This window comes from Triturus cristatus, chromosome 8, assembly GCF_964204655.1.
Source record: "Triturus cristatus chromosome 8, aTriCri1.1, whole genome shotgun sequence".
Lineage (NCBI taxonomy): Eukaryota > Metazoa > Chordata > Amphibia > Caudata > Salamandridae > Triturus > Triturus cristatus.
In genome coordinates, this window is record NC_140591.1 from 1,055,408,347 (window position 1) to 1,055,432,584 (window position 24,238).

Here is a 24,238-nt window from a genome sequence, read left to right on the forward strand (position 1 = left end):
ATGGTGATGGAGTGTGAAGCCTGCAATTCGAATTGTATTTCCTTTATAGAGATATAAAGCCTTTTAGAACCTCTAATACCACGGATTCTGCCTCTTATATTTACTGAGTTATTCTTACTAGACTTTACCGCATAAAAAATAGTACCGGTAATGAAATATTTACCACAGAACAGTGTCCTACTCCTTTGGTTCTAAAGGGGCCCCTCTTCTTTCTTGATAATATATTATAATTATTTAACATAAAAAGTAGTTTTCTTATTTTTATTAATGATAATGTCATTTTTTTGGCGATATTATGGTGATCGTTTATTTGAAGATAACAATATTTTTGTTTCTGATACTTGTGTAGAAGTAAAAATAGATATGTTTAACAACTATATTTGTGATTTTAGTATTTAGGTATAATAAGGCGATATTTTTGTTAACAATATTCCTGCCAGCTAAGTAAATGTTAGTTTACCTGACATGAAAAAGGCAGGCGGAAAGGGACATTGGGCATGGTGCCTGCCACATAGTGCAGGGATATGCATATGTGGTGCATATTTTGTACTGCAGTGTGTGCTGCAGCCAGCAGCACCCACCGCAATACAAAACATGCACTTAGCGACCACCATCATGATTCAGGGTGCCGGACCACCGACAGCTTGTCGGGTGGTCCCGTTTCCCACTAGGACGACAGTCAGACATAAGTCCGACTGCCATCCGAATCAGGCCCTTAATGCTGCTAAAACTAAATTGTTCTCGATACTTATGACCCTGCACTGCATTCCATAACTGGCTACTAACTTATACCAACCTGGGCACCACTCATAACTTGGTTCCTGCTGCAAAGTCCCTGAGTTTTACCATCAACCAAATATCTCCCTGCCTGATAAAAACACATCACTAAATTAGCTAAAACTGACAAATTGGATCTCCACTTCCTAAATACGTCCCCGCCGAGGCATTCTACATACAGCTGTTTGTCTTTTCAAGGGCGGCAAGAAATAATATTACTTTATCCTGTGATGAAAGAGCTCCACTGACTTCCTAGAATTAATTTTAAGGTGACATGCATCACCCTCACAGCTCAACACCCAAGCATGCAATGCTTCTCAAGGACACAGTTATGATCACTGGAGGGTAGAGAAACAACAGAAGCAAATCACAACTGATATGACAAACCCCGAAAGTAAGAAAAACCAAAACACTGTACCAAGCCTTCTCATGTCAGGCTCTAAGTCTCTGAAACAATGTACTTGATGCTCTCAGATGAACTGACAAACTACTAACATTCAGCAGAAACCTGAAAACCAACCCACTCAGAGCTTATCTGAAGGTATGTGGATGTGGAGTTAAGAATAGAACATCTTTACACACACACATGTGCAAACATGCATGTACACAAACACACGCACACAGACACACACAGATACATATATCCACTTGACTTCATAAACCCCATTCTCTTTAATTGTAAAGTAGCTGCCTTAGCTTCATTGTGGAAACTTAACAAAAATGAAATTCGTGCCAAATTTTAATCTGTTTGGAATGGGAAAGTTAGCAAACTGAATTGTAAAGTTTGACATGCAAAGATATTACTTCCTGCCTACTAAAGTTGGATTGACTTTTTAGAAAGCCGTTAATTGGCGCTTATTTTAATGCTTTTGCCCAGCAATTGAATTGATGCTCTGAGTAAATTGCCAACCGTCTTTTAACTTTCATTGCCACATAATTCTCCAAGGGGCACATGCATCAACAATGCCATTTGCGATTCCTTATTAGCGAAAAATAAGGAATCGCTAATAAGGAATAGCAAAAGGCTATGCATGTAGGAATCGCTATTCAAATAGCGATTCCTTAACTTTCCTTAATTGCGACTAGCAAATTGCGAGTAGCAATTAAGGAATGCCGTCCCAATCATTCCTATGGGCCTCCAGGCCCATAGGAATGAATTGGAGATTGCATGAGCAAATTGCGAGTACCAGTAGGTTCTCGCAAATTGCTCATGCAATTTCAAGGGTGCAAGGGTGTCAAAATGACACCCTATTGCACCCCTGAAATTGATATGTGCACATATGTTGCACACACACATGCTCTAAGGGCATGTGTGTGCGCAACATGAAACTTTGAAAAATGAACAAAAGTGCATTTTTCAAACTTTTAGCAAATTACCATGCAGTTCATCTTCATGGTAATTTGCTCCCCCTATTAGCGAATTCGCTAATTTTTTAACTTTCATGCATTGCATTTAAGGAATCTCAATTTGGGATTCCTTAAATGCAATCGCAATTTAAGGAATCGCTATTTAAGGATTCCTTAAATAGCGATTTTTGTATTTGGGTTGATGCATTGGGATTAGGTTTTATTTAGCGATTCGGTATTTTACCGACTGGATTTTGGCTTGATGCATGAGGCTGTAAGTCTTTATACTTTCAAATAAATATTTCCTTCAAGAAGGCTTTTGAGAAGTTGTGGTAAGAGGTCTGGGCTATTAAGGTTATTCTTTTCTCTCTCTCTCTTACCACATCCAGGCCACAAAACTCCTCACGATCACATTACACATTGTATAGTTCATACCAGAAGATCAGGATAAGGTCATAGAAGAGCAAATTATTATTTTGACATTCAAGCTTTAATCTGTCCAATAAAAGTGTTTTAGAAGTTTAATCGGAACATCTCCAGCACAGTGACCCCTCCATTAGCAATGTGTTTGTGTCTCTTTCCCAGGGCAGCATCACAGGGAGTCAATTTATTGCAATTCAAGCTCCAGGGCCAGCATAGTTATTGATAGAGTAGCTGCCTTTACTTCCAGGTTCACACAGCAAAGTGCGCTTTGTAGATAGTAAAGTGTGCTCAGGACTCTGTCTGTTTTGGGCCGCTATACCATTATATGTGTAAGGAGCTGGCTGTAGCACTACTCTGCAACATAAAGGAACACCATCTGCTTTCCAATCAAAACAACAGTACTAATAACAAGTGTACCATAAGCACTGCCAACAATCTGCAATACCTCCTACACAATAAAAGACGCAGCTCCGCTTTTGGGATTTTAGGAGGAGGTCTCCATTGTGTGTAAGACAATCGGTACACTACCCAGTAACAATGGCAGCATGCTATATTCCTGCTGCAATTTACCATATTCACTGCATGTTGCCCAGATAAATTGCTGTTTGGCACTTTTATGCTATACTATCCACAGTGTCTCCTTGCCTTTCTCAGTTGCACCACTTAATTGCCCCAATAGTCATTGGCACTACTTCCTATCCAAGTGCATTGTTTGATTAATAGAATGTTCAGTTGCAGAACTTTCAATTCTAGAATGTTCAACTATGAACAATAATAGACGATTCTTAATACGCCTTGTATAATTTACATAAGGAAATCTACCACATTATATCCCTATCCATTTTCCTCATTCCAGTCCTTACTTATGTGAGGTCTCCAGCCTCCATGGACAGAATACGTTCTCCCCATTAGCTGGAAAAAGACCTTGATTTCACTTTGGACAGCCTCTCTTTCCTATCTCTGGCATCCCCTCAGAGGAATCCCTTATCCTGTATATCTCTTCCCAATTCTAAGCAGAGAACACTGCTTCCATTCTGTTTTTTGACAGAAGCCTTCATCGGGTACATTTTCTTTATTTAATGTAATTTTCTGTGCAGACTGTTTAGTCTATTTTGGCGGTGAGATTACGATCATTAGCACAAAGCTTACCCACTGGTTTTATGTCTTACAGTACCAGGATTCCTGGCGAGAGAGAAAAACCTTTCACTTTGGGACTTGCACTGCATGTAGAAGGATTAAAAAATGCAGGTGCATACGTTGTGCTCTGACTCACCTTTCTATCCCTTGCTATAGCAGGATGTATTCTGGTGGCTGGAGAAAAGATGTTTCGTTCCTGGTTGTTGCACCAGGCCAAATTCATCCCTAATGGTAGTTGGAGGCACAATGCAGGCAGGTAAAACATATCTTTAATCTCCTCTGGTTGTGCAATTGTTTAGTACGGACATATCTGAATGCTTCTCTTACGGCCCATATTCGCTGCTTTAGGGAGGGGGAGGAAAAAAGTTTTTTGGGAGGTAATCCTTGGCTGACCCCCGATAACACGTACATATAAATGAAGATTTGTCGTCATTATTCTCTTTGATACAGCAGGAGATGCCCCACATTAAAAAGCTTTATTAAAAGTCTCTGCTTAAGTAGAACTTTGCTACCTATTAATTTTTGCTCTTACAATAATTGTTTCATATCTTTTCCTGGCACGATTTAAAATGACTTAAAATCTTGGTTATTTTAATATCTTTCCATACAAAGTATACTTAGTTACAAAACTATAATAGGCATGCACTCGTGGTCTGGTAGTTAAGACTCCAGATCTCAGCAGGATGTTTGGAAGGCCCTAAAGGGCAGGAGGTTTGGTCATTTTCCCCACTTTAATAATCTTTTTTCTGAAATCACATGATATATGAGGTGTCGCTTTAAAGCGGCCCAAAGAACATTCACCCTCATTCTCATTTTGGCAAGATGGAGGGAAGGAAGTATAGTGAGAATCGTCGTAATGTGGAGGTGCAGCATTAAGAAGTTTTTTCCTCAACTCCAAGTGCACGTCTATTTTGCATTTCAAGCACTGGTCCAAGCACTCTTATCTGACTTGGGTACTATGGATTTGTCCCCTGCAAAACATCCTGACCCAGATCCTGCTGAGGGACACCCTGATGATGATGATCAAGACTTCTTCCCTAAAGATAGATATGATAGGGGCCTTCCATTGGAAGGGGTCATTTCTCTTATTAGAAAACTATTGAGTTCTCATGAACCAAAGCTTGAGGTAGGAGATGATTTCTACCATCAATATTAACATCTGCGAGCAGATGCTATACCCTTGCATAGAATATAAATAAGTTAGGCCCAATTATGTCTTTGGTGGTGTGGGGGCGGGACCACCCCGTTCCCACATCGCAAAAGCCATGTGAGCACAGCCTGCCAGATGACGAGTTTTTTCCGTGTCTGACAGGCTTTTCTTTGGCAGTCCCATGGCAGTGCCTCTGAAAAAAGGCACCACAAAGGCAGTTCCTGTATGGCATACCGTGCAGAAACTGGGGTACATGCACACAGGGGGGCACAACTTGTGCCTCCCTGCATGCACCCAATGGGCCTGAGGCAACAGACCACAAAAACCGTGGCAGAGAGGAAACTTAAAATATTCTTGTTTCACCAGCAAGCATATTGCAGCCTCAAGACCGCTGCAGAACCGCCAGGGATCTCTGATCCCCAGTGGTTGCGGAAGTCCCATGGCTGTCCCACTGCCCAAATTGTAATAGGACTGCTGTAGTCATAATTTGGCCCTTAATGTTAAAAAAATGGAAAGCCAAGTCAGGGATTCCAAGATTTCTACCCAGAAGATGTAAGCTTTAAAGAAAAATTCCCTCAAGTACTGAAAGTGATTTCCACCTTGAAAGTTCTGGCAAGCATGGTATCCTTATCCTCCTTAGCTTCAGAGGAAGTCTCTCTTTCTGACCCTTTTGGATAAATAAGTTGAGGAGTTGCGTTTGTGGGAACACTATTCCTTCCCAAGTATGAAAAAGGGAATGAGGACCTTGTGCATGTCATTTGTATCAGCCAGAGTCTAAAAGACATAGGCCGCACCTTACTCCGTCCAATGTTCAAACAAAGCGGAATCAGGACCTGCAGGCAGGCAGTAAAATTGTGCTTTAATCTGGCAGAAACACAGCTAAACTGCCGAATTATAAAATTATTTGATACAGTGGCAGAGAGACTTGAATGCACATCGCAAGCGAACATCTAATAACAACATAGCTGAGCAGTTTATTTTGCTGTTTTTCTATTGCTGCTTACTTGATAAGGCTCCTGTTAGTCTACCTCTTGAAGCACAGGGACTTTAAACCTGATGAGCTGTAAAAAAGCCCCAATGGGAATTTTATTACGTTGCATTTTATGATGGTTTTTATTCTTTTTTTTATCTTGCTTCGTATCATGTTATTGAATTTGTTAATGAGACGTGCATGCAGCGGTTTTTATTAATAATGCATAATAATAATACATTAAACTAAACTTCCCAAGGGAAGGAAACCCTTTCCTTAGTCTCATGCCTCTCATGTATTTATACAAGTCAAACGACTGCCAGAGACTGACTTAGAATGCAAAGCTTTATAAAAATCTACAAATGTAGTGGTACTCATTTGAAACCTCCAATTCCTCTTCTGCAGCAACACTGGTCCCAGTAATTAGAGTAGTATGATATTCCAATTCTGATAACTCCAGGTATTTCCTGAATATTAGCTTGGAGGCTAGTTCCAGAGTATTGTTAAAGAAGACTCTCTTTTTCTTCTCCTGCTCCACTAATTGGAACAAATGGTGGAAGTCATTGGGTCATTGATGCAGGGGGCTACATTGGACAAGCAGGAAGTTCAATGTCAATCATCTCAGAACAAACTGAAGAAATCCTCAAACTAGAGGGAACTCTTGGCATTCTTTTGAGCTCTTTAAGAGTTACTTTTGATTATTCAGGGAAAGCAGTTCTCCTAAAAAATTACAACTTAGGGCTCGATTCTGATGCGGTTAGGAAAGCATTACCACCTAGGGCTCGATTACGATGCGGTTAGAAAGGCCTACTAATGGCATTTGCTCTTTCCAAATTAGATTGGGAACATGTCTTCCCGACCGAGGGCCAGATTACAATGCGTTTAGGAACCTAGGCTCCCATAGAAGTCAATGGGAGTCCAACCAAATCGTATCTGGAAGCATCCGGATGCATCATACTCAGTCGGTCAGACTCTCCCCATCCGAGTTGGTCAGAAACCATTTACAAAACGATTTGATTGGGAAAATTTCTGAACCACATCAGAATCAGGCCCTAAGTAGTGAAATAATGTTAGTTCAGAAGAGGGAATCAAGATCCCAATGTATGTCAAACAAGTTGAAAATATTTGCTCTTGGGCAGAGATTTATCGATTATCTTTTTGTGCAACCTATAATTTATGGAAAGGAAATCAAACAGAAAATAAGTTAGCAGAATGTTTCCTGTCAATTATTAGCTGCAAAAAGAGACTTTCGCGATGACTGTGAATCGGTTCAAATTTCCTTGTCTTGAAATGCTTTCAACAAAAGAGAGAAGACTGGAGATTTGGTGTCAGGAAGACTGGGAAGTGCATGTCCTGTTTCTCAGTTGGCCCAAAATTGTACTATTTTATTTCCTCTCATTTCCCTCCTAACCAGGAGTGATGAGAAAGATTGCTTCATGAGTGTTTCAGGGGGTGTCTCTGGAAAAGAATTCAGAGTCCAATAACTCTAACTTGTTAGGTCAAGTGCTGGCTCACTTTAACATCTGGCGAAAATATAGAGGTTCTCTATATCCAGTATATTGTGTTGCCTTTCTAATTCTAGCCTTTTTTTGCAACATTTTTTCTAAGGGTCTAGCTCTTTCTACCTAAGCTGCTGAGTGGCTGCAATTCGATGGTGTGCAAAACCACAGGTTTCCTTACAAAAAAGTATCCCTTTGATTATCGGATAGCCTATTGAATACCCTCCGGTTCTTCCATAGGAGCTGCCTAGATTATTGAAAGGACTGCAAGTTTTCCACTTTTGAGACCTTTTCTTCTGTTTCCCTCTCAAGTCAGTCTGCCAACGTTGCCTTCTACCTGGCTGTAAACTGTACACGTAGATGAGGTGAATTGTGATCATTAGTTATTTCAGTGCTTTGTCTACAATTGTTTCTTGATAGAGTTCTTTTAAAATAAGGCCTAAGTTTTTTGCCTAAAGGCTCTTCTCAATGTCATCTATTTTAAGAGCTAATGTTTCTGTTTTTCTTCCTGGGAACTGAATGAATCTGAGTCTGAACACTTTCTAAACATACAAAGAGCTATTTTCAATTTATCTTGAAACGATGTTTTTGTAAAATACCCTTTGTCTGTCTGTCTCCTATGGAGTCAGTTCAAAGGGTTAAAATAGACTTCTGCATCAATTTTAAGTTGTTTCCTTCCGTCCATGGAATCTGCACAAATATGGTCATACTAATGTATGACCATATTTCAAGCATGTTCTGCTTAAGGCCAGGATGTTTCCAACATTTAAGGAACACCCAGCAGAAGTGTAGGGGCTTGATGGACAGAAGCAAAAGGAAATGTTGTTCATGAAATACAAAAGCTTCTACACTGGCATGCCCACCGGTGGGTGGAATGTTTAATTCCGTCCATGGAATCTGCACAATTTGGTGACTCTGCATTACTCTTGTTACCAGTGTTTGGGCCAAATTCTTCCAATCTCCACGTGCCAGAATTTTTTTCCCACAAGGCTCCAGAAATGATAGTGAGATTTGGCATCCCTCTAGGGCGACATTCTCGCACCATCAGTCGCAAGTGGTCACAATCTTATGGCTGCTTCTTGAATAGATTTGCTGCTGCTTGAGTAGATTCTCTATTCCAGTGGCAGCAAAATCAACTCGAATGACCACACACTCTTCCACAACGCATTGTGCCATTCACAGATATTTTTCAGTGGTCCTCGTTCTACCTGCACTAAAGTGCAAGGAGAGCAGCGTGCCATGCATATTTTCTATCTATTGGCGGAACTCCACAGAATCTTGCAGAGTTTTATGTAACTCCATGGAATTCTGTGGAGTCAAACTGTGAGTTTCGTCCACCCCTATGTATACCCAAATGTGTTTAGTCCTCATTCTAATTTAGTTATCTTAAACTCTGAATCTCATTTTGACTCGGATTATTTATGAAAGAAAATGTGCATCCTTCATTATAAAGTGATGTGTGAGCGGTGAATGATAATGAAACGCTGCATTGATGGTGCATGTAACTGAAGTCCAAAAAGCCACACATGGTTATACTCATATTTTAACAGCTTACTTTTATACACAGTTGAACACACCAAGTAAAGACTACGGGCAGATTTATGAGGGACTTGCGCCCCTTTTAGGCTGCCGTTGCGTCACTTTTGTGACGCAGCGGCGGCGTAAACCCTGCGCCATGTTGCGCCCCATTTACATCGTGACGCATCTATGGAGATGCGTCACGGTGTTAAGCCCTGCGCCACATGAAACCTGCGTCAGGTTTCATGTGGGCGTTGCTACTCAGGGGGGGCGTTCCGTCGCAGGAACACCTCTGAAAAGTGACTCAGTGAAATCTATAGGATTTCACTGAGTCACTTTCCCAACGCTGATGCATCCAAACCATGCGCCTGCTTGAAGGAGGCGTAAGGCTTGACGCACCATATTAGGGATAGGGTAGGTTGGAACAGTGCTGGAGTTGCGTCGCGCTTGCGACGCGACTTCAGCACTGCGCCAACCTTACGCCGGCAGATGCATCACGTATCTGCTTGTCCTTGCGCCACAATGCGCCGCATTGTAAATGCGGCGCATCTGTGGTGGCCAAGGGCAAACTTGCGTGACGCATCTTCCCTGGCGCATCCATGCTGATTTGCAGGGATGCGCCAGGGAACATAAATCTGCCCCTACGTGTGTGGGCAGGGGGGGGGTCGTGTGGGGTGTAGGATGGGGGTCCAGGTCTCTATAGGTTATGCATCTTCACAAATATCAGATGTCTTATTTATGCTGCATAAGCAATGATGTGACCAATCGGATTAACTCTTAACACTCCTGAAATATACCTTAAACATGTATGTTTGTTTCAGGAAAAGCAAAGATACTGAGCTGCACAGCATTTGTGGGGCTCCCAGATAAAGATAGTTCGATCTCACCGTATTGGCTGGGAAAACATCTGAGAAGCAACGAGGATGTGTCTTTTATGGACCAATGTCAAAATGAATCTGAAAATCCCTGCGAGATGCAAGTCACATCAAAGTAAGGTTATCAATAGCTTTGTATTGACGTTTGAAAACTAGTGTTTAATACTCTTGTTACCTCAAAAGAAACATATTGTTGTAAAGATGGACTGTCTATTGCTCCAATCTGGCCACTTTCATGTGGGAAATCGAAGACACTCAGAACTTAGCATTATAAGTGTTAGATTGTATTTTACAGCATGCAAAATAGTGTTCACCAGCCAGGGCAGACACTGGCTTGCCTGCATCCAGATCTAGGCGGTTAATGAGGCTGTCCCTTCATACTTTTTAACTACAATGCATAATGCAGCAGTGTTATAGACTGATGGCAATCACTCCTGGTGAGCGCCAAGCCACCACCCTCCATGTAAACTTTTTCTGGATGCATAGGGCACTTTAATGGTCGCGTTTATATAGGAAGAAAGTGCTGCTTCTTAGTATATCGACTCAATTGAAGTCACATCGTTCTGTAAATAGATGGAATCTGCCAAGTTTCAGCTCATCACAAAGGGACCTGGGAAACTTCGCAGCTATTGCATGCTTTTTCTATCTTGTGTTCAGTAAACATGCTGTAAACAGGAAGGTCCTTGATAATGCAAATGAAAGGAAGTTGCTCTAAGCGTTGGGGCTTGGGTTTGTGAAACAGAAGTTGGCTAATGAAGCTGCTCCATTCTTCCGTGGTTTGATTGAATGTAAAAGTAAAACAAGGGCAAGAGCAGCGAAGGGAGGAAGGGGATTCAAGCACAACGCTCTATCAGAAAGGGTTAAAGTTCACCTAAGGTGCTGTGGACCGGAGGAGTGAAGAAGGAGAAACCAGAGAGGAGGGCAGGATCTGGGAGGGGAGAAATACCGATTGAGGGAAGCCTAGGAGTGTAGGAGGACAGAGGGAGGAATAGGAAAGGAGAGACCAGCGTTCAGAAGTAGCCTAACAGCGGGAGGCTCGAGCATCTTGTGATTCAGGGCAAATCCCTTAATCTCCCATGCCTGAAAAATGAACGTGTCTCCGTAATGCAGTGGGCGGTCATGGAAAGCCAGCGGGAGGCTCGAGCATCTTGTGATTCAGAGCAAATCCCTCAATCTCCCATACCTGAACAATGAACATGTCTCTGTAATGCAGTGGGTGGTCATGGAAAGCGCTCTCATACCCGCGGGTTGAGTTTGAGCTATATAAAACTGAAATAAAACTGTGTTGGGAGTGGGGTGGCACTCCCAGCGAATGTAAAAGTACAATAAGAAAAAAACAGAAGCAACGAAGGGAGGAAGGGGATTCAAGCACAATGCTATGAAGAAAATGGTCAAAGTTCGCCTAAGGTGCTCTGGACCAGAGGAGGGAAGAGGGAGAAAACAGAGAGGACGGCAGGACCTGGGAGGGGAGAAATACTGAGCGAGGGGTGCATAGGAGTGTAGGAAGAAAGAGGAAGGAATAGGAAAGGAGAGACCAGCGTAGCCCAACAGCCGGATGCTCAAGCATCCTGTGATTCAGGGCAAATCCCTTAATCTCCCGTGCCTAAAAAATTAATGTGTGTCTGTAATACAATGGGTGCACATGTAAAGTGCTCTTAAACCTGCGGGTCGAGTTTGCTTTATATACAACTTCAAACAAAAAGCAGTGTTGAGGGAGTGGTGGTGGCACCTCCAGTGCTGCCTACTGGGTACCTTACCTTCCAGTAGAAGACACCTAGTTGTTTCAATTCAGAAATGCTCACAGACTGTTTGGGCTGCAGCTGATGTGGATGCCTCTGGTTCTCCTAGGACTTGTCCATGTACCATGCCTCCACCATGATTGCAGCTCTACGTATGCAAGTAAAAACAAGCCTAATCCCCTTGAAAAGAAAGCCCAAAACAAAACAAATGTCCTATGCAAAGAAAGCTCAACTGATGGTGGACATAGTGCAAAAAGGCTAAATAAATATAATAAACTGAGCGGGAGATACGACGTGGGAGGCAGCACTAAAACAAGTGTGGCAGTAAGAGGATATCGGTGGGTGGGATGGTATATTTACATAGAAGCAGCTATGGCGCCGAAGCTGAACAGAGGCAAACAGTAACAGAAGAGGAAACTAAGAACATATAAAAAACAATAGTGGAAGGAGACAGTACTTAGTCCCTGCTGCATGGGAGTGGTGGAAGAGGAGAAAAATGAGGGACAAAGAGGCAGGACTGACCACTAGAAAGCAATAATTTTTAAAGGACACTGAAACAAACAAATGAAAGCAGGGGGGTGGATTTAAGCCCACAAGAGAAGTTACAACCGGTCTTGAATGCTCAACCTAAAAATAGCCTTCATAATGTCCTCTTGGATGAAACATGTTTTGGCTGTTATACACAATCACTACATGTCAATATCGCATATATGCAAGAATGACTAAAAAACCCTACCACGCCATAAGGATGTGTCATGGAGGTTTGACTTAAATACTGTTATATAAACACATCTGTCTCGGTGCACCAGTGCCTTATTGTTCTGTTATGAAATGATGGTCTTCTTCTTGGGAGAAAAGTGTTCAGTTGGGAAAGCATCAGCAACTGTTACACAGTATGTACTGTTATCTTCTCTACTTTTATCATGCATTTAGTCACACTGCATATGTTGGGATGGGCACTACATGTTTCCACTGCTGCCACTGAAATAGTAGGCTTTGTATATACTGTTGGTTAAATTAATGATTTTGAAAATTCACTATTTCTGTCAATCTTGTTTGAATTTGTGGGGGAATCTTATTGACTGACTAAGGGACTCAAATGATTTTCCCAACATGTTGTGAATCAGGATTTTTGTCAAATTTTTATCACAGCGATGTGGAAAATTTCAATTCCACAGCCAAGGGACAACACTATGAGAGGCATTGAACTCAGTTGAGTACTATTAGGTACTCAGATACGTGAAAAAAAGAAACATAAAATGGAATAAATAAAATATTTCCAACATTGAAATCCTGATTTTTGTGAAAATTGCAATCATGCAGCCATCATCTTGCTTTCGAAAGCGAGCACAGTTTTGCAAACCTCATGATTAAAAAAAACCCACAAATGTCAAAAGTTATGTTTTTAAAAAAAAATATATAATTGTTAATTGTAAAAAGTAAATAATTCGAGCATATCGTAGAGTGAAAGTCACAGGAGGCCAATCCCTCAAGCGGGGGACAAGAAAAAGGGGGCCCCAAAACATTAATTTCTCATTTTAATTCCCATAGGAAATTTTGGAAGCGATACAGAAAAAAATGGGTGAATGGAAATACACTAAATTTGGCAAAAAGTTTGAAATTCACTCAGAATGTGCTCTTTTCATTATTTGCTGCAATCCATTCAGCCATTTTCATGAAATTTTTATTTTGAAGAGGGGCTAGAGTAGTTATCAAGGGGTTAAAACGTTAGTGCTGTCTAGGCTGCCGGCGTCCAACTATGCTCAGAGTCGCCACTTTTAAGGGGACTAGTCAATTATAATTGAGCAGCCACAACCTGAACAGTATTTTGTGGCAGCTATTACAGAACTCAAGGATATGATCCCCATATCCTAAAAATGAATTAAAAAGTATATTTTTGGGTCAGGGGGAGTAATACCTGAACCGAAAGGGCATGTGTGAGGTACTCTGCTGGGATTTGGTGAACCATGTTTGAGAAAAAATTGATTTTAATCATGATGTTCTCATAAAAGTATTGGAAGGTGCTCCAAAAGCAAAAATGAGAGCTCATTTTCTGTAAGTTCACACCATCTTCCGAAGCCATGTGAGAATAAAGTCTGATATTCTGAGCAGCAGTTTTTTGATTCCCAGTGTTCTATTGAAGCTTCCCAGAGTGATTTAATGAACAACTAGAGCACTAACATCATGTTTTGATGACAAAACTTTAGCATACCGTAAGCCGTCTTGATGGAATCAAAGCTGTAAATCTTAAGGCATTTCCTATAGAAATTAACAAAATGATAGGATTTGTTTTGTCCTAGAAATTATGGTTAGTGCTCTAAGTGTAAGCACAGTGGGAGGGAGTTCCATGGTGCAGGGGCTATCACTGAGTAACAACGATGTCCTATTTTTGCCCTCCTATAATCAGGCGTAACTAGGAGATTCAAGTCAGCTGAACTCTATAAACATCCTAAAGTACACAAAAAGTGATGGATGGAATTCTTGAATTAATCGAAGCCACAGGTAATTACGAAGGTCGCATTCTAATCCGTTGTTATTGTGCACACCATGTCACCTCAGTTTGGACCTAGCTATATGCAAATCAGTCTTGACCCTGCTCCAATTGGAACAATCCAGCCAGAATGGAAAAATCCAGGTGAATAATTACCAGTGGCTGAGATTGATTCAAGCATTCTATCATCACTTATTTGTTTCCTTTAGAGTGTCACACTAAGGGGACAGGTATGCTCAGATGTGGGTCTCATGCACACTGTGTCACATAACCAAGCTGTACCTGGCTGATGAGCCCATAACTAGGACAAAACCCTGTCCTGGGTTGTTTTGTTCCAGTTCAGGGAGATTATGGCAGATGTGTGTCAGCATCCTTAGCCAAGAAATAAATAAAGGTCTGAAGATCAATTCCTTTAAGAGGCAAAACATGCAAACCCATAGGCCCGAATCAAAGGCCTTCTGGAAGGCCACCATGAGGAGCGCATGTACCACAGGTATATGATCTGCCATTGCTAGAGGATTGTAGACCCATCTAATGTTACATCTTGTGGCCTGCTGCAGTGTAAAGCCTGATTGGTCTTGATGGACCAAAGTAGCAAGCATCAGCATCCACCTATTCGCTAGTGCATTAGGACATATTTTAACTTCTATATATTTAGGGATATGGGGCGGTAGGAGGAGCATCAGCCAGGTGCGGTGCCACTATCTCGCAAGGAGCAAGTCAAGAGGGGGCGTACTTGTCTCCTGTGCTTTCGAAAAGACCTTGTACAGGGATCTGAGAAGTAAATTTCGATATGCTTTAAAGAGTTCCACTGAAAATCCGTTGGGACCAGAGATTTTCCCAGTCATGATTCGAGCTAGGACCAGGCACCTGGTGCCTGCTAAGTGTGTTTCCAGAAGAAGGAGTATATATGATTTGAATCATTTGGCTGCTTTCAGCACTGCTCCCCTCTTAACCATACCTAGCATGCCATTAACATTTAATGTCAAGAGGTGGACCGTGCCTCCAGCATTATCTTTGTGTGGGTCGGTCATGGGGCATGTGTGTCTCTGTTCTGGGTGTCAGAGCAGGAGACATATGGTATCTAGATGTGGACTTGATGGCATCTAATGGATTATGGCCTGTACATCCAGACATTGTAATAAGAAAATGATAACACTAAACTAAACACTCAACCCGTCCTCCTCCATCCCTTGTTGTGGCCGGGGTATCAAATGAGGATATTTTATTTTGGTCAATGACCTACAGTCTTGATGGGAAAAGTAGCATGTACTGAATTTTGAGTACTCTTAGTTTTTGTTTATCTTCTAGAAAGGTACTTTTCTGTTGCTGGTCTTTGAGGGTATCATTTGGGAAGATTATTACTTTGGCAGCATTGCACAGCAGGATGCCTCGCTTCTGAGAGGTTCTGAGGATGACATCTCGATCAACGAAATAAAAAATGCAGGCAACAATGGGATGCAGAGGAGCTCACATTGGGTGTTTGGGTGCCAGAGAATTATGACCAAACAAATGGACAGTTCCCAATTTGAGAGCCAAGACTGCAACCAAGTCACCCAAAATTGGGTGGGACCCCCATTTTTTTGATGTTATTTCTGCGGGAGTGGCCCTCCACATCCTTTGCTTGTGTTTCAAGGTGGTGACCAGCATTTGGAATCCAGAGACCATAGCTTGTAAAGTGTGAAGCATGTCCTCAGCCACAGAGATGAGGTTTTCTGTTTCTGTGAACCATGCCACTGTGTTGCATAGGTCCTGGCATAAAAGAGAGACTTTCACTTTTAGCTTCTTCCTCCCTAGGAGGATATGGATTCCTGTATGCCCTGCAGGATTGAGGCTGATGGATTGGTGGTGGGGAGGTCATCGGAGGTGGTGGTCCACCTTCAGGGGTTGTGTTAGGTCACCTGAATTTCACGATTTACCCTTGGGAGGTCGAGTTCCTGTTTGCATATCTTTTGTTGTAGTGCAGGACCAAGGGCAGTCCAGTCCAGATATGGGTTTCTTCAGGTCTGGTGCCAGGTTCCTGCAGCTGTGGCTAATGCTTTATGTAGGCAGCAGGGGGCACCTGCATGCCTAAGGGTGTGTGTCTGTGGTCAGATTCCTGCTGTTAGTTAGTTTTTCCTGCGCCTCAAGGGTGCTACTCCAGGCTGTTCAGGGCCATTTGTTTGGATTTGTTTGAGTTGAGGCTAGGTGAAGGTCTGCGCTTAAATGGAGGTAGGGAGGATGTTGTGTGGGAGACAGAGGTTTTGCTTTGTCCAGACACAACAGAGCACCCAGAATAAGTCAAAAGAATACCCTTTCAGGGTCAGATTGAACTTGAAGAACTGTTTTGATAGCGACCCACATGCCAGGGGTTGCTTTTATTTATGCCAGGTTGGGCTTGGATGGTATTTTACCAATCCAAAGCCCTAATACTGTGTCTGGAGTTGTAAAAGGCTTTTGCCATTTTACACCTCGGCGTGGATGGCACTGTGCTAATCCTGAGCTTAAAAACTTTGCTAGAAAAACAGACATTTGAGGTGAGCAAATTCAGACTGTCACCGGTGTTGTAGGGGGCTCTATACAGGAGCTGCATTCCACCTAAACTTGGAAAATATCCACAGTTCTCTCCTTTTTTCCATAATTTATGCATCACCCTCTCTCTGAAAAGGTATTGTTTTGGCACATATATATTATATATATATATATATATATATATATATATATATATATATATATATATATATATATATATATATATATATATATATATATATATATATATATATATATATATATATTACCTACTGGCGGTTGCCAGTAGGTAGATATAGTTAGGACATATTTTCCATAGGGAATCCGCAACATTCTATTCCTTCACTAGAAGCGGAGTCAGGATGGGAAGGCTTCAGAGGGGGAAACAGTTTCCTTTCTGGGAAGTACGCTCTCCCAGTTGAAAACAGCGCGATAACGGAATGTCTCACGCCTACTATAGGTAATAATATATGTGCAATTAAGACAGGGGACCGAGCCTACTCAAGGTAATCACTGTACTCACCCTGTATGGACCGCAATTACCAGCATGCAGTTGGTTGTTTAAAACTGTGCCACTCCCACCAAGGGCGGTGTTTCTATCAATAAATGGATGGAATGAACAGCGGTGATGTGTTGTGTCTCTCTGTACACAGTCCATGAGGAAGGGGCGGAACAGCCTTGAAATGCGTCGGACTTGGAATCAATTGAGTGAGACAGAGGTTTCGTGCATCAGCAAGGCGAACAGAGCCGGATGGTGGGGGAGAGCGGAGTGTGCCCTATTGGAGCTCAAGGGCTCATTTGTTGGACATATTACCTACTGGCGGTCGCCAGTAGGTAGTTATAGTTAGGACCACGTTTCCATAGGAAATCCGCAACATTCTATTTTGAATAACTTTGGCGCCGGTCGACGAATCCTCGCAAATTTTTCAAAATAGGTGGGGCGCTACGCTCCGCTCCTACCCTGAAAGTCTCGGGGGGATTCGTCAAGCGGGGGCTGAGATAAAAGGGGGGTCCAAAAACGCGTTTTTCCCATGCATTTTTCCATAGGACCTTTAGACAGGGCTACAGCCCGAACGGCTGAACAGAATTACTAGAAATTTGGCAGAGAGGTAGTCCTCAGGTCAAGGAAGTGCCTTTTGTAGGTTTGGTGTAAATCTGTTCAGTAGATTCTGAGAAAATAGCCTTTAAATCAATATATATATCTGAGCCAGCTTACGGTGCGCTTACGGTACGCTTACCGTACGCGTACGGTGGCGTGCGCGAGCGCGATTCTGATTGGCTCTTAGATCTTAGTAAACATTCGAATCGGCCGAAACCAGGAAGCGGCGGCCGCCATTTTCTCTCTCGCACTGAGAGTGATTTTTAAAATATAAAGCCCCAAAACATGTAAAGGGGCTGTTTAGTCAGCTCCCACACACATAGCCATGTTGAGGGAGTCCCCAAAGATCCCCCAAGGCCAAAAACGGAATTTTTAATTTTTCGGTAATTTCGCCGATTACGCTTACCGTACGCGTACGGTAAAAAATTTAAAAAAAAAAAAAATTATCCACACTCTCTCCACCCCGTGTGCAATTGGTGCCCGAAGGGCACCATTTGTGCATCACTTATTAGACATGAGATAAACTAAAATATAAAAAAAAAAAATAATAAAAAAAAAAATTATCCACGCTCTCTCCACCCCGTGTGCAAATCGTGCCCGAAGGGCACCATTTGTGCATGGCTTATAAAATATACGAAAAATTAAAATATTACCTTTTAAAACGAAGTGCATCATATGTCCTCCATGTGCGCACGGTGCGCGAAGCGCATCGTGCGTACATGGCCCATCTAGTGTAACGTGGGCACGCGGTGCGCATAGCGCACCGCGTGCCCACCGTGCGTGCACGGCACTAACTGCGTAAAGTGGGCGCGCGCGCACCGTGCGCGCACGGAACGAACTGCGTTAAGTGGGCGCCCACGCCACAAATGGCGTAAAGTAACTTAGCATTTAAAAAAACGTACAAATTCACTGAAAAAACCATAGGTTTCACACACGTTATAGTTAGGAATTAGCATTTAAAAAACCTTGCAAATTCACTGAAAAAACCATAGGTTTCACACATGTTATAGTTAGCGGAAATTTTACTGATAAAAAACCAATGAAATTCCCCCGTTATAGTTAGTGCAGGCAACTATAACTCACGCGACCGCAATCTTCTGCTGATGACATATGTGTCTTTATGAAAAAAAAATATTTGTAATATATGTATAGCTAAAAATGTATGGAAGAAGACATGGGCAAATAAGTGTCTAAATACAGTATTAGCATCAGCAGAGGATTGCGGTCGCGTGAGTTATAGTTGCCTGCACTAACTATAACGGGGGAATTTCATTGGTTTTTTATCAGTAAAATTTCCGCTAACTATAACATGTGTGAAACCTATGGTTTTTTCAGTGAATATATATATATATATTACCTACTGGCGGTCACCAGTAGGTAGATATAGTTAGAACCTGTTTTCCATACGAAAACCGCAACATTCTCTTTGGAATAACTTTGGCGCCGATTGACAAATCTTCGCCAAATTTTCAAAACATTTGGCCAGCTCCGGTCCACTCCTATCCTGAAAGTTTCACGGTGATTCATCAAGTGGGGGCCGAGAAAAAAGGGGGTCCCAAAACGCGTTTTCCCTATGTAATTTCCCATAGGACATTTAGCCGCAGCTACAGCCCGAACTGCTGAACGGAATTACACCAAATTTGGCAAAGAGGTAGTCCTTAGTTTGGACTCGTGCCTTTTGCTTAAATGGTGTAAATCCATTCAGTAGTTCCTGAGAAAATAACATTTAAAATTACATATATCTATAGCCTCAGAGGATCTGCGCACCCTATGCGCACCCAGCGCACACCCTGCCGTGCATGAGCTGTAATCTAATTGGCTGTCAACACTCCAAATCAGGAAGTGTTGGCAGCCATCTTGTGCCTTGGTAGAACCAAGGCACATGAAACCTAAGAAACAAACGCACAAAACGCGAACAGGGGGCAGGGTAGAAACACCCTGACCCCTAGGCCTGCTCAGGGGGTCCCACAAAGACCCCCAGGGCCAAAAAAAGCATTTTTTTTTTTAAATCGTCGAGATTCGTGCACCCAGCGCGAATTTTGCCTGAAAATAAAAAAAAAAATATTTGGTAATTGGCCCCCGGGGGGAGGGGGGGGGGCAAATACCGGGGGCATTTAAAAAAGATAGTGTGGGGGTCCCAATACCCCCCACACTGCCCCGGGGACCGCCACCCCCTGGGGCTTATTATTATTGGGTGGGGGGGGCTCTCAGGCCGGAAGAATCCTGCTATTCAGCAACTTCCCTGCAACATACTGGCGACTGAGCCGTTAGAGTACGCGAAGGCGACTCCCCCCATATCCAAGCTGAAATTCATCATATCTGGCTAATGAGGCTCTATTTAACAGGCATGTTATTTAAGTCCTGATGATGATCCGCTCATCCTTCAAACGAATCGAAACACCATCGACACCCTAATACACCTTATATGCAAAAAACCTTTCGTTCATTCCGCTGTAAAGGTGTTTTGTAGTGATTTGTTCTTGTAACACTGTATATCCTCCTTGTGTAACAAACTGGAAAAGCTTTGCCTGAGCCCCCTGTTGTTCATTCATTTCCCTTGTTTATGTACTCTACTGGCTAAGTAGGGCACAGGATTTGGTCCCATTTTATGTATTGTTTTGTATGATTATATCCTAAACCTACAAGTAGATATCAGACCTCTGTCCGGCTAGACAAGTCCACTAAATATAGCTATGATTGAGTCTATATTCATTCCTGTGGTTTCCATTTTACTTTCTGGGGACCACTGTTGTTGAAAACAATTGTCTCCTAAGGTCCCTGCTCGACTTCTCTTGGGTTCCCTTGTTGTTGCAGAATATGCATCTTTTAGCCCACCACTGACCCTGAAAAGTAATTCTAAGCATACTTACCAGTAACTTGTATTTCCTTCCATAGGAATCCATTGTGTGGTTTTCACCAGAAAAGTTTCTAAGTGTCTATTTTCACAAACTAAAAATATTCCTAAAGAATCGTCTGTGTGACTTAAACAGATTGTTTCAACTGTTTACAGGAGATTCACCAGTGCTGGATCCAGGATCCTCCAATGAGTAAGAAAAAGTAACGATAACACTACTTACCTGCTAAGTGAAATGTCTGCCATAGGATAACATTGGTGATTCTATGTGAAAAAAATTCTAAGTGTCAACTTTTAAAATACAATAATATTCCTTAAAAATCACTACTGTAACCAAAATGCTTTTACTCAATTGTTTACAGGAGATGTCCAAGGACTGAATCTAGGATCCAGTCCTGTGGTTAGAAAAGTAATCCATAAAGTAACTAATTGCATTTGACTAGAAATTCACAATGAGCTCAATGTTGCATTGTGTTTGAAATTGTGTTGCCCATTGCAGCAACTGTAACTACTGTACTTAAAAGTCTATTGCCTATTTGCAAAGTATTTAAACTAAAGTAATTCATTCTGAGAAAGTATATTTTGTATTTTAATGTATAATGTAATTATAATGTAATTAAAAAAATAAAATATCTAAAAATAAATAGTTTAAAAAATGTAGTAAATCAGTATCGAAAAAAATCAGTATAACAATTAATAAATTAAAAATTGCCTGTTACAAAACCTTTCAAATTCACTTAAAAAAAAACAGAGGTTTCAAGCCTGATATACTTAGGAATTAGCATTTAAAAAACCTTTGAAATTCACTAAAAAAACCATAGGTTTCAGGCCTGATATAGTTAGGAATTAGCATTTAAAATACCTTTGAAATTCACTGAAAAAAAGATAGGTTTCAGGCCTGATATAGTTAAGAATTAGCATTTAAAAAACTTTAGAGATTCACTAAAAAAACATAGGTTTTAGGGGTGTTATAGTTAGCTGGACATTTCACTCGAACAAAACTATTGAGATTCCTCCGATATAGTTAGTTGTACTAACTACATCTCGCGCTCCTGCAATCCACTGCTGATGATGTCACATATTACATCATTCATGACATGGTCAGTGACATCAGTGATGACATCTCAAATGACATCACTGATGACATCACTGATGACATCATCCACGTGACAATCAGATACACCTCATCATACACTAGTATAAACTTTCATCACTCACTGTAAAATACAGCGTGCCAGATTTAAAACAATTGACACACCAATACAAGTTTCTAAACACCCACTCAGTGATTCTTAGATCTATACACACATCTAATCACTTACCTATAGATTCACTCATACACGCTGTCAATGATCAATAGAACACTATCAAATATACTTATACACCTATATCGACATTACACACCAGCACACGTCCTAATCACTTATGAAGTCATCCTACTCACTTATGCAAACAATGGATCATACTTACTTTTACTTAGCTATACACTTATAAAAACACCACTTCATCTATTCATATAGATAATAACTCATACTTAGTGTGTTATAAAATCACTATTTCAAGTATACAGTTATCCATACAGTCACTCATACAATCACTGAGTCTTATGTATACTTATTTATATACAACATCTGACACATACACTGGCTTTTATTTTTCTAGTTTGTTGGACATGTACCATTGAGACATATACTTGTTCATCGCCACACCCATAAAGATATTCACTCACCCAAACAACTGTTACAACATGCAGTTTTAACTTCAGATACCTACTGAATCAACTATTCACACATCTTTTGGCAGTCACACACCCCACACAAATCACACACACATTCACTCTCCCATACAAATACTCAGTTAACTAATCAATAACTAATATAGACTTTCACATCGCTAGTAACCAACTGGAGAAGCAGTTTACACAACAACTGAGAAAGTGATACAGATATTCTTAGTTTAGTCATTATCCAATATATTTAGTGAGACACTATAAATTAGTCAAGTAAACAGTCAATCACACTGCTACTAAATCCTCCATCCAGATATTTATATATCCACTCATTCTTCAATGCAAATTGCTATATATATAATACATATTTAAATAACGAACCAAAGCACATTCACTGGATGATGTCATCAGTGATGTAATCTGTGATGTCATTTGAGATGTCATCAGTGATGTCACTGACCATGTCATGAATGATGTAATATGTGACATCATCAGCAGTGGATTGGGGGCGCGCGAGATATAGTTAGTACAACTAACTATATTGGAGGCATTTCGATGGTTTTGTTCGAGTGAAATGTCCAGCTAACTATAACACCCCTAAAACCTATTTTTTTCAGTGAGTTTCTAAGGTCTTTTAAATGCTAATTCCTAACTATATCAGGCCTGAAACCTGTGTTTTTTTCAGTGAATATATATATATATATATATATATATATATATATATATATAAATATATATATATATATATATATATATATTACCTACTGGCGGTCGCCAGTAGGTAGTTATAGTTAGGACCTATTTTCCATAGGAAATCCGCAATATTCTATTCCCAATAACCTTGGCGCCGATTGACGAATCGTCACACATTTTTCAAAACTTTTGGCCAGCTCCGGTCCGCTCCTATCCTGAAAGTCTCGGGATGATTCGTGTAACGGGGGCTGAGAAACAATGGGGGTCCGAAAACGTGTTTTCCCAGAGCAATTTCCCATAGGACCTTTAGTCGCAGCTACAGCCCGAACTGCTGAACGGAATTACACTAAATTTGGCAGAAAGGTAGTCCTCAGTTCAGACTCGTGCCTTTTGCTTAAATGGTGTAAATCCGTTCAGTAGTTCCTGAGAAAATCAAAAGTAAAATCACATATATATCTGGGCGGAGCCTAACCACACATCTCATCACGAGATCTGATTGGCTGTCAGCACTTCATCCAAGAAGTGTTGGCAGCCATCTTGGGACCAATATACATGATAGCACCTCATTAAAAAGCATTGCAGTTAATTGAAGGTTTTAAGACTTTAGTTACATTATAAATCATTTGTTGATGGTACCATACTAATTTTGGGAATTGTGGTATGTTCTAAGGTGATTTTACCATGTTAAAAAACCTTCTGCTGGGATATCATAAATAATGTTTGAGAGAAAACTATTTTCTCATGCTTTTCCCACAGAGGTTTGGAAGGTGATCTATAAGCTAAACTGAGGGCATATTTTCTGTAAATTCACATTATCTTTCTCAGTCATGTGAGAATGAAGTCTGACATTCTCAGTAAAACATGTAAATGTAAATGTGTTGTACTTGTATAGCACAATGCTACCCTAGGGTGTCCTGGCGCTGTACTCATACTGCTGTGGAACCCTTCTTGGCTTATCCTTGTGATATGTCCACTCCTGGGCACCCCCAAGGTGAAGCCAGGCATCCCAGCGCTGTTGGGGCTGTTGTGGAGATTAAGCAAGCTATTGCCCAGAGTTGCAGAGTGGGACCCATGATTAGAATAGGCACCGAGGCGAGAAATAACAGGTCCGAGGAAATTGAGCCCTGGTCCCGGGCCAGACCTCTGCATCAGGGTCTGCCGCTCTAACCATTGAGCCACACTTCTCCACATGTAGATCCAACAAGGGCAGAGACTGTCAGTTGATTCCTTTGTGTTCTACTGCAGCTTCCCAGAGTGTTTCAATGAACAACTAGAGCGCTAACAGTCCTACTTATGATAAACTAATGGCACACCTGAAGCCATCTTGAGTGGAATAAAGTGGTATCTCTTAAAACATTTAATTTAAAAAGGTAAAAAATGAGGGGCTTCATTTTGCCATAGAAAGTATTATTAGTGCTGCAGAAAG

At 41.3% G+C, this 24,238-nt stretch overlaps 1 protein-coding gene across 1 annotated transcript in view; it reads left to right on the plus strand.

Annotated features, from left to right (window-relative positions):
* Positions 1-24,238, plus strand: part of LOC146805371 (interleukin-18 receptor 1-like) — a 366,176-nt gene that overhangs the window by 193,876 nt on the left and 148,062 nt on the right. The window contains exon 6 of the mRNA XM_085622593.1: positions 9,643-9,811. Coding sequence (XP_085478719.1) covers positions 9,643-9,811 — 169 coding nt within the window. The remainder of the gene's footprint in view (positions 1-9,642; positions 9,812-24,238) is intronic.